The sequence below is a fragment of the Gymnoscopelus microlampas genome (assembly GCF_963454915.1).
Source record: "Gymnoscopelus microlampas genome assembly, chromosome: 14".
Lineage (NCBI taxonomy): Eukaryota > Metazoa > Chordata > Actinopteri > Myctophiformes > Myctophidae > Gymnoscopelus > Gymnoscopelus microlampas.
Window position 1 is genome coordinate 26,285,548 of NC_139951.1, and position 12,500 is coordinate 26,298,047.

The following is a 12,500-nucleotide window of genomic DNA, read 5'->3' on the forward strand; positions in this document are numbered from 1 at the left end:
ACATGGCAAGGACATAATAGAAATTATGATGTCCTTTAGGGGCACCATAAAGCGTTGAGAGGGGTTATCAAAGATGTGCAGATTTGTAGATTTGATTTGATTTCATAAAGAATTTGAAGTGGCTCTCAGCGGCACTAGCTGAATAGGTAGAGACGTCGTCTGGTAATCAGAAGGTCGCCGGTTTGCCATCCACACCACCCAGTCTGTGTCAAAGTGTCCCTGAGCCCCTTACTGCTCCCTGGGAGCTGTATTAATGGCACTTCCCCACTGCTCCTAAATGCAGAGGACGAATTTCACGTATGTATAAATGTACAGTGAGAGACCCCAACTACAACACCAACAACAACAATAATCTGACTCACCACAGAGATAAAAAATCTGCGTTAAAACACAAACATTCTAAGGAGTTTTAGTCCAACGTGAGAGCTAGAATGGGGGCTGAACGGGGGATTGGAGCTGGGTGACACAGGTATGATTGCTGGCCCAGACACTGGGGCCACGGGCCACATGGAGCTCTGAATCTGGGTCAGTGCTGCCCATAGGCCTCAAGCTTCTTCATCCCAAATTCTTGCCTCCTCGCCTCCTATGCCACTTTCCACAGTTCACATTCAAAACTAGAAAAAGTGCTCATCGGAGCACAGGTCTCCGCCAGGTCAGGTAGGTTATTGTGGGCCAGCAATATTCGGAATTCACCAATCAGGATGGAATATGAAAATCGGACGGATCCGTCTTGATCACTTGACTATAGGGATAATATGTACCGAAATGTTTGGACACAATTTGTAGAAGTAATATTTAAAAAAATGTTTAGAAAAAATCGGCCTCCTGGTGGCGCTATAATAGGGCACATAGTGCACATAGTGCGAATGTGTGTGCAAAGTTTCACCGCAATCGGACGCTGCGTTCATATTTTGCGGCATTTTGTTCAAAACGGGCCACTCCTGCAAACAGGATGGAATATGACAAATCAAACAGATTCGTCTTGATTACATGACCATAGAGATCATGTGTACCGATTTGCATGAAATTTTGATAAAAAAGTAATATCAAAATATTTGTTTTACATAAGTCGGCCTCCTGGTGGTGAAAAATTCCTTGGCCTCTAGGGATTGCTCATACAAAGTTTTACACAGATCGGTGCAGTTATTGGTAAAAACGCGAATCGGCCTGTTATAGCGCCACCATGAGGCTGATTTGAAACATTTCAAGTGGAATTTATTCCTAGGCCTAGTGAGAATGTGCGTCCAAGATTTCACGGAAATTCCACGCTGTGCTCATGTTTTGAGGCATTTTGTTCAAAACGGAGCACTGCTGCAGACTTTGGAAGCTAATCTTAGCCAATCAGGATGGAATATGACAAATCTGAAAGATGCATTTTGTTTAATGACTACCGGTTTGCGTGATGTTTGAACAAAATATGTAGGAGTGCTGTCAAAAAATGTGTTTAGCAAAAAGCGCCCTCCTGGTGGCGCTATAACAGGCCCATGTGAAAAATTGGCAGAGGTTCTGAATTGGCATCCAGGGAGTGTGTGTGCACAGTTTCGCTGTGATCAAGCCAACGGTGCCGGAGATTAGCTGTCCAGAGACGGACACACGGACGGACGGACAGGGTGCAAAACAGTCTAGTATATAATTGTCTCGGCCATGCCTTTCGGCCTGGCGGAGACAATAAAAGCCAGTGAATGCGATCACTATGTTGCTATATCAGTGGTGCTCAAACTTTTTCCTGTCAAGGACCCACAAAATTATATGTAGTTGGCCGTGGACCCCCCATCTCAAAATATTTAATTCCAGGGACCTCCTGCACAAGCAAAGATTTTAGTTAAAATCTTTCCTTCCAAAAATATATATATTCAAAGATTTGCACAAGATTTCATGATTTTTCTAAAATAGCAGATCTACAAGCTCATAGCGCGTCACTTCGTGCCGTGCTATTAGCTGGTATATCTGCTATTTTTTAATAGCCAACCAATGTGCTAAATATAGCTCAAATCTAATATGACACAAGTGCTTTCCCGGTTTTAATGGGTTAAACAGTCATAACAGCTCATCACAGCTGACCAGAGTGCATCAATCCCTTAATCGCAATGTCACGGTTAGCATTTCTAAATCTAAATAAAGCAAAAACTGCACAAAAAGTACATTTATTTAAAAGAAACTGCTCATCACATCAACAATCCTGTGCTTGTGACAACAGTATAGTGCAGCACTCCTGAAAGACGTGTTCAGACTGCACACCGCAAAATACTCTTAGTGATACTGTCTGTCATGAAGCAGCTTTCTATTTTTGTTGTCCTCATAAGGTAATTTCTCGCAGCAGATAGCAGTTCAACTGTCTATTTCTCTTCCCACTATGCCTTCTGTGCCAGGATTTAGAGAGGACCCAGAACCCACTGTAAGACTGTGTATGTTTGGAAGGCTGAGATAGCTGGTCGATGGCACTGCTCAATCAATAGAGTACAAAGGATGAGTGGGAATTACCTAGCAGTCAGATAGTGCGGTTGCTCAGGAAGATCACTACACTACACTGGTGTCTTATTGGAGGTTACACACCATGCTTGAGCAACCAGTCTTCATTGGCAAAAACATTTAAGAGGCTAAAGGCTAATTTGGGGTGTACTGTATATTGTAAATGCAACAGCACATAAGCCTATTGTAAACAACAGTGAGGACTTTAAAGTAAAATAAAATAAACAACCATAATAATAATAACAATAATAATAATAAGGGAAATCTGGAGCTCTCTGCTGGGACTGTTGCCCCCGCGACCCGATTCTGGATAATAATCCATCCATAAGATGGATGGATGGATGGATGCACAAGTTAGAATTTCGGCAAATGTTGGTGCTACAGGAAAGGCCAAAATCAGTAGGGTGTGTATTTAGTGGGCTCGCTAAAGCTGACACATTCATGCTCTCTTCACTCTATATATTTACATTATTCTGCCAAAAAGGTTGGAACTCCTTCAACTTTTAAAACTTTTAAATGTTCAGCTTCATTGGGGTTCTCTTCATCCTTTTGACATATTTTATTGTTTTTGAAATATATAACTAATAAAGAAAGAAATAAAGTCTAGCCAATTGCAGAGCAATTGTCCCTCTTCACTAAGGGATAAAAAAACCCTGCTTGTTTGCACAATGGTGGCTTGTCTTGTAAACATGGCATGGATAGATAGACGCTCAGGGACCCTGGGACTTCTGATAAAATCATTTAAAAATGCATTACATAGCTGATACGTTGAGCTAAGCAAGTCGCAAGACCAGCTTGTTCTGAGGGACACAAAAAAGAAAACAGGTTGCTAGTCACGATACAATGGACAAACCAAGGACAGCACTGTCACTCTACATGCATCGATTAGCGAATGGTTCAGCCTGAACCATTCGCTAATCGATGCATGTAGAGTGGCAGTGCTGAAGTTACTTCAGCACCATCATCGATAGACAGCGACAGACCATGTGTGCTGTGACCCAGCACCATGCCTTTTATACACGGGGAATACCATAGACCAGGGGTTTTCAAACGTTTTGATACCACAACCCCATATTATGAGGATTTTTTTGGCGCCCCCCCCCCCCCCCCCCCCCCGCGATCCCCCCATGGATCTAAATTTAACTCTGCAAGGGTGCAGATGTAACCAAATGGACCATGTATTCGTACCACCCGCTCATATAAGTCCTGCGTAAATCGTTTATGAACAGCTAAAATCAGTTTGTGTGCCTCAGCCAGTGTTGGAGGCGGAGCTGTGTGTGTATGAGGACTCAAGTGGCCTGTCATGAATTCACACAGTTCTCTGTGGCTTCTGATCATTTACTGTGTTAATCAACAAAATAGGTACAGCTGGTCAGGTTTATATAACAACCCTGCCTGACTAGGCTACTGCAAGGGTGTACTCAATTTTTTTTGGTTGCCAACGGCATCGTCCCGCGACCCCACTTTGGGTCGTGACCCATAGTTTCAGAACCGCTGCCATAGACCTAGATAGCAAAGCAGCAGTCTATTATGTTTGTCTACTATGTATGCTATGCAAATAGATAGAATGTATATGGGGTTAGAACAGACTCAAAATTATCTGTATCCGTGAAAGCAGATTTGTACTCGTAGAGGCAATTCGCAACAAACAGTCTGTAAGTGTAAATCAGATTTGTACTAGTAAAGTGCAATTCGTAACTCAAATATCAACATCTGTAACTCGTGTATCAAGATTTGTAACTTGTGTATCAAGATTTGTAACTTGTGTATCAACATTTGTGTGTCAACTTATACATTTTAGAAGGAGATTTATGTGTGACTTTCCACCGATTTGTGTGAGTAATTATGAGACTCTTTTACCACACTGTTTTGTCATATGATTCGTAACTTGTAAAAAATAAAATCACCTATTTATGCAGAGTCATTTGTATTTGTGTATCTAAATGTACAACTCGTAAATCAACATTTGTGTGTCAACTTAAGACATTATAAACGCAAATGTAGCTGTGACTAATTTTGAGACTATGCTGGTGTTCAAACAGTCTCATATATATTCGTATCTGTAAATAAGATTTGTACCTATTTTCACATTTGTAACTCAAATAACAACATCTGTATGTCATATATGAACATTTGCAAGTCAACTTTGAAATTATAAAACTAAATGTAGCTGTTAATGTACACGGATCTGTGTGACGAATTATGAGACTGTTGTCCCGTGTTAAATGCAAACAGATCTGTGACTCGTGTTGGGAGCAGTACCGAGTGCCTCCGCTAGATGGCGGTGTGAGTACACGATATGCTCGGCTACATGATTTGCTCGGGGTCCTGTGCTTGCTACCGACGTCACACACTATGATTGGCTGTACGTCTGAACGATGACGTGGCACATTGTGATTGGCTTGTGGCTTTTTTTCTTTTCAAAACTTTATTGAACACCGTTACAAATCACACAAATCAGTGTTACTTTATGGATAAGTCTTGTTTATTATTTTAAAATGAACGTCTTTTTCCAGTGGTAACCTATTTATATCATTGATATATTAAATAAGTTTGAAGAGGCTTAATGGTGATTATTTAGTGAATTATGGACAATGTGTTTGTTTTAACAGAACGTTTAGAACGTTTTATTAAATAAGTTTTATAGAGGCTTGATTATTTAGTGAATTATGGATAATTTGTTTGTTTTAACATAACGTTAATATGTTTTCGCGATAATATATTTGTGTCTCCATAATATTAATATATGATAATATATAATAATATATAAAGATGTCCCCTGGTTCTTTTTGAAAAATACAAAAAAACTTCTAAGTACAAAGTACCACCAGGTCTCTGCGGAGGGGGTCCGCTCCACCCAACCACGTACCCAGGATCGGGGTGCCTCGGTCTGGGTAGAGAGGGACCGCCAAAGGGGGTCCCTGGTTCTTTTTGAAAAATACAAAAAAATCTTCTAAGTACAAACCAGGTCTCTGCGGAGGGGGTCCGCTCCACCCAACCACGTACCCAGGATCGGGGTGCCTCGGTCTGGGTAGAGAGGGACCGCCAAAGGGGGTCCCTGGTTCTTTTTGAAAAATTCAAAAAATCTTCTAAGTACAAAGTACCACCAGTTCTCTGCAGAGGGGGGTCCGCTCCACCCAACCACGTACCCAGGATCGGGGTGCCTCGGTCTGGGTAGAGAGGGACCGCCAAAGGGGGTCCCTGGTTCTTTTTGAAAAATACAAAAAATCTTCTAAGTACTGAATACCGGTCAGGTGGGCACATTGGACATCTGGGCACACAAGTTTCTAGACAACTGGGCACACCGGATAAGTGGGCATACGGACATCTGGGCACACGAGATGAATGGGCACATGGACATATGGGCACACGAGATGACTGGGCACACGGACATCTGGGCACACAAGATGACTGGGCACATGGACATCTGGGCACACCGTATGACTACCAAGGATTTTTGTGTTCCTTTGATATTTAAGTACCCCCCGCCCCCCCACTGTGAGAGAGAGACGGTGGGAGACATTGTGTAATGTCTGTTACTGAGATAGTGTATTGCAGTGTGTCCTTGCAGTTCTGACAGCATCCTCATCCATTTGTTGTGAGCTGTGTATTGCCTCTCCCATGTGTGTGTGTGTGTGTGTGTGTGTGTGTGTGTGTGTGTGTGTGTGTGTGTGTGTGTGTGTGTGTGTGTGTGTGTGTGTGTGTGTGTGTGTGTGTGTGTGTGTGTGTGTGTGTGTGTGTGTGTGTAGGTGTAGGTTGAATCGGTGGAGACTCTTACATTCTAACCCTAACCCTAAACCCTAACCCTAACCTGGGTGGAGGGTGATTATGCGGGTGAACTCAGTGGAGGAGGGCCATTAGGTGTAAGCAGTGGGGAGGGACCACTAGGTTGAATCAGTGGAAACTGTCACATCCTAGGCCTATACCTAACTCTCATGCGGCTGTCTGAGGAGGGGAACTCAGGAGCGTCTGCTCAGGAACTCAGGAGCAGACAATTCACAGCAGGGGTTCACTAATCTCTGGATTTCATAGAAAGGGGGGGCACATCAAAGCAGAGTGCCCAGCTGTCTTGTGTGCCCACTTGACTGTGTGCCCAGTTGTCTTGTGTGCCCAGTTGACAGTGTGCCCAGTTGACTGTGTGCCCAGCTGTCTTGTGTGCCCAGTTGACTGTGTGCCCAGACGGCTGTGTGCCCAGTTGTCCGGTGTGCCCAGTTGTTTTTTGTGCCCACCTGACCGGTTACCATATACCGTACAAAGTACCACCAGGTTGAAAAATACCCAGATACCCAGACCGAGGCACCCCGATCCTGGGTACGTGGTTGGGTGGAGCGGACCCCCTCCGCAGAGACCTGGTTTGTCCTTAGAAGATTTTTTGTATTTTTCAAAAAGAACCAGGACCCCCTTTGGCGGTCCCTCTCTACCCAGACCGAGGCACCCCGATCCTGGGTACGTGGTTGGGTGGAGCGGACCCCCTCCGCAGAGACCTGGTTTGTCCTTAGAAGATTTTTTGTATTTTTCAAAAAGAACCAGGGACCCCCTTTGGCGGTCCCTCTCTACCCAGACCAAGGCACCCCGATCCTGGGTACGTGGTTGGGTGGAACGGACCCCCCTCCGCAGAGACCTGGTGGTACTTTGTACTTAGAAGATTTTTTGTATTTTTCAAAAAGAACCAGGGGACATCTTTATATATTATTATATATTATCATATATTAATATTATGGAGACACAAATATATTATCGCGTTATGTTAACGTTATTAACGTTATCCATAATTCACTAAATAATCAAGCCTCTATAAAATGTTTTTACTAAAACGTTCTAAACGTTCTGTTAAAACAAACACATTGTCCATAATTCACTAAATAATCACCATTAAGCCTCTTCAAACTTATTTAATATATCAATGATATAAATAGGTTACCACTGGAAAAAGACGTTCATTTTAAAATAATAAACAAGACTTATCCATAAAGTAACACTGATTTGTGTGATTTGTAACAGTGTTCAATAAAGTTTTGAAAAGAAAAAAAGCCACAAGCCAATCACAATGTGCACGTCATCGTTCAGACGTACAGCCAATCATAGTGTGTGACGTCGGTAGCAAGCACAGGACCCCGAGCAAATCATGTAGCCGAGCATATCGTGTACTCACACCGCCATCTAGCGGAGGCACTCGGTACTGCTCCCAACACGAGTCACAGATCTGTTTGCATTTAACACGGGACAACAGTCTCATAATTCGTCACACAGATCCGTGTACATTAACAGCTACATTTAGTTTTATAATTTCAAAGTTGACTTACAAATGTTCATATATGACATACAGATGTTGTTATTTGAGTTACAAATGTGAAAATAGGTACAAATCTTATTTACAGATACGAATATATATGAGACTGTTTGAACACCAGCATAGTCTCAAAATTAGTCACAGCTACATTTGCGTTTATAATGTCTTAAGTTGACACACAAATGTTGATTTACGAGTTGTACATTTAGATACACAAATACAAATGACTCTGCATAAATAGGTGATTTTATTTTTTACAAGTTACGAATCATATGACAAAACAGTGTGGTAAAAGAGTCTCATAATTACTCACACAAATCGGTGGAAAGTCACACATAAATCTCCTTCTAAAATGTATAAGTTGACACACAAATGTTGATACACGAGTTACAAATCTTGATACACAAGTTACAAATGTTGATACACGAGTTACAAATGTTGATATTTGAGTTACAGATGTTGATATTTGAGTTACAAATTGCACTTTACAAGTACAAATCTGATTTACACTTACAGACTGTTTGTTGCGAATTGCCTCTACGAGTACAAATCTGCTTTCACGGATACAGATAATTTTGAGTCTGTTCTAACCCCATAAATGTACAGTACAACAACACTCTGAACACAACTTACTAATTTCTCACCAAATACAAAGTTCTCTTTAAACTCTAAACATTAAAACATAAAGACAAGGTGTAACATTACAACTATATAACAGACAGCATAAGCAACAGATGCGATCAGGCAAGCAATCAGTGACGCATGCGCGTGCATACAGTACACACACACACACACACACCAAATTCTTGTCTCTGCTCAGCCTAATCGATGCTGTTGTAGTTTGATGAGGTCCTTTATTCCATTATCCACCGTAGAACAGTACTTAAACAGTAATAGCCTATTCCAAACAAAACAGGTGAATGAACTATACAGATCGAGGTCCCTTTTTAAAATGCCATCCTTAACAACTGGCTGAATTAGCAGCTGGACCAAACCGCCAATTAGTTCAGTTGAAAGAGGTTTCTTTTACAGTACCCATGTTGTCCTTTGCTATTTTACTTGTCTAGTGCAGTATATTGAACAGGTATGAATGTATGTTTTATTGATTATATAAACTGTGTGTGTGTGTGTGTGTGTGTGTGTGTGTGTGTGTGTGTGTGTGTGTGTGTGTGTGTGTGTGTGTGTGTGTGTGTGTGTGTGTGTGTGTGTGTGTGTGTGTTCATATGCTTCGAGGCTAATTAGGCAAACAGGCAACATTTGAGTACTGAGCAGACTGTTAGCAGTGGATGATGAGTGATTAGGTGGAATGCAGGTGGGTGTGACTGTAAACAGAGTACATGGAGGGACAGAGTATAGGTAAGACAGTAGGCAGTACTAAGGTGCAGGATTCCTTATACAAACTACAGTATAACAACATGAACAGTTCTAACAATCTTCAATAGCAATAATCATCATCATCTTACAGTAACCTGTAATTCAAGTAAAGTGTTATTTCATGGCAACAGTGATTGAGAACAAAAAGATCAATAGTTGCACTCAAATGTTAACGCTAATCACATCTTTTGTACTTTTCAAGGTACATTGTACTACAATACTTTTTCTAATGAATATCATAGTCTTACAGCTGTTTTCAGTGAACCCACACAGTTCTGGCCGAACAGCCTTTTGTAGTTAATTATATGATACAGCATATTGTGTGGACGGTCGGATGGACAGGCCGGCCGACCATTATTGCCATCCATAGAGCCCTGTCATTTAACAGGGTTAAAAGTGGCAACCTACTTAATCCTGCATCTATATAGAGCTTTCATTCTACTCCTAGGCACGAGCCAGACAATTGTGTGTGTAGACGAGCGCCTTGGGTAGGATTTGGGACCTCTCAGGGTACGCAATCTCTGCATCGTCATTAGCGCATGTGAAGTCACTGTAAATATTTGATTAATTGCTGAGAAGCAATTTCAAGCAATTAAAAGCCTATTATGATGGCAATGAAGGACAACGGAAGTTAATCTGACTATCATCACAATAATTAACCTATCATTTTTTTCATTGAGCCCTGATGGACAAAAAAAAATTCTTACCATTCATTATTTATTTACTGTATACATTTTCAAGTGGTATTACAGATATTTTGGGGAAACCTATAGTTGCTCACCTTTAACTGCTGAACTCAACCTTTGTTGCGCCTGTTCGGTAGGGAGTGGAACTTTGGGAGATAGTTTACACAGGAAGACTCAACCTCAATCTCTCCCTTCCTCTCTCCTCTGTCCTGCTTTTCAACTTCCACTCATCCTTCTCCTGACAGGTGTAGACAGTTGTCAAGCTTAATTAAGGGGAAAATATCTAATGTCTCTCAATCTTTCTTTCCTTCCTTCTTTCTTTCTTTCTTTCTTTTCTTCCTCCCAGCAACAACCAAACTACTGGAGTTTCAAGGTCGGTTATAATATTGTGTTTGTGATTTAGCATGAATCTGTAATTTAGCATGAATATGTGTGTCTTAGTCTGTAATAAGATAACTTTCCATTGAGTTTGTGCATGCCTGCTTGCCTTTTCCACTCATTGAAAGATTGTTTTAGTGTTGGCTCAATCTTCAATGCGGTTGGATTGACCCTGGGAAGTCACAAATGTCCATGTCACAGCAAGCAACACTGACTTTGCAAATACTGTCTAAAACAACAACAACAACATTTGCAGTACTTTATTGGTTGCAGGTGATGGTAACGTTGAAACGTTGCTGATTAAATCTAAGTAATCAATTAGTGTGCGTGTATTTTTGTTTATCCGTATTAGTTGTGAATGGGAAATAGCTTGCTCAATCTCCTCACAAGTAATTGAACTTTCACAGCTTGAAGCCCTCATTGCAGTTACACCTAGGTAATTATTCAATAATAATATTTGATAGAACCTGTCCTTGGGGGAATAGAGGAGACACTTATTATAATACGCAATATTAACTGGTAAGGAATTTTATTTGATTGTTATAATCGCATGTTGTTCTGATGAGTATGTTTATTAAACAAGCCATGCTCATCAATAAGCTCTGTTGATTATATTGATTATAACCTAGGGCTGGGCGTTATGACTTCAAATATGATCACTTATTTTTTCAAACTTTTGCCTAGATTACGATCTTTTTTTAACAGTGAAAATAGCAGATCTACAAGCTCACAAGCTGTTGTGATGCAACGTGTTGTGAGCTTGTAGATCTCCTATTTTCACTATTTTTACACGCCACCATTGTACAAATGCTATATAACACAGGGCTTACAGTAAGTGGTTAAGTACTGTACTCAAGTAAATGTACTTCATTACTATCCACCACTGTGTACAGTAAGTGATACTTTTGAGTTGGTCATTAAAAAGTTAATGCTCTATATTCTGGTAGTATTCATTGCTTTAGACTCTAGCATCTGTTCAGTAACAGAGGTCTCCCGTCTCAGCAGCTCTTTAATAAACAGAAAATATATTTTCAGGTCTATCACCAATTTTATCGAGTCAGAAAAAATAAAATAAAAAAATACTTAGCTTCAAATTTATATTACTCCAATTCCAATTTTGTTTGCTCATTTTTTCCTGTATCCTGTATGAGTTTTGAACTAAATATCTAGTAATGTATTTTCTGTTTATTAAAGAGCTGGATAGATAGGGAGACCCCTGTTACTGAACAAACACTCTATATGGCAACAATTACATAGGACACACTTGGGAATATAGAGCTTTATAATGAAACAAAACAAAAAAATCACTTACACCCCCTTTAAGAACTAAGATAAACATTTATTGTTCCCCGGAGGGAATTTTGTGTGTCATAGCATCAACAGCAACCAGGCTGAAACACATTAGAGGCAGAGGTACAGTAAGGGTAGAGGTAAAATAAAAACAAACTAGAAATACTGCATTGTGGTTGTATGCCTCCACCAACCAGTTACCGCTTACATCCGTGTCTATCCAGACTCATATTAACCACTTAAACCCCATATGGTTGTCCCTCAGGGCTCTATGCTAGTGTCTTTTTTTGTTTTCTGTTATTGTGGGGAAACCTTTGCTGAAAATATTCGATCAAAAAGATTACAATGCGTTGCGCGCTGCGACACGTTGTAAGCTTGCCCATGGTCATGTGCATCTATGGGGCCGACCGACTTCAAACTCAGCGTGCGCAGCTAAGGGATTGCGGTGCCCGCTGTCGGGTAGTTCGGATATCCAGTTGTCCAGAACCGCCGATCCAACACAAAAGGGACACAGTAAGACAGGTAAAACGGGTACTCTAACAAAGCGGCGAACACTGTGACTCAGACATATTGGTCGGATCGGCAGTGCCACGTACTGTAGGTGTGAGGGCCGCATAGCAGCCAATGGAGACTTGAGCTGTGAACTTTTCACAGCTCATAGTAGCCTTGACTTTTGACTACCTACCTGTACTTCTAATCAGTTCATCCTTGAGTCCAAGTGGACGCTTGTGCTAAATGTCATGAAATTCCGTTCACATAGTTGGGACAGACATGAGGTCACCTTGACATTTGACCACAAATGTCTAATACGTTTCTGAGTCCAAGTGGACATTTACAGTCTACATACACATACACAATCTTTCAATAGTTATCCTAACAATACTGTATGTCAATGTTCGGCAATGAACATCCTATTCCATGTGCAAGAGTGCCGGAGAACACGTCAAAAAGTCAAGAGTCAGTAACGGATAGTGTAAGTCTTAAGTTCTCATATGGAGGTCAAGTTTGGTTGT

The 12,500-nt window shown here is 41.0% G+C and overlaps 1 protein-coding gene across 1 annotated transcript in view; it reads left to right on the forward strand.

Moving 5' to 3' along the window:
* Positions 1–12,500, forward strand: part of LOC311060440 (SRC kinase signaling inhibitor 1-like) — a gene marked incomplete at both ends in the record, with an annotated part of 58,831 nt that overhangs the window by 7,359 nt on the left and 38,972 nt on the right. Inside the window, one exon of the mRNA XM_084078618.1 lies at positions 10,166–10,192. Within this exon, the coding sequence (XP_083934744.1) occupies positions 10,166–10,192 (27 nt within the window). The remainder of the gene's footprint in view (positions 1–10,165; positions 10,193–12,500) is intronic.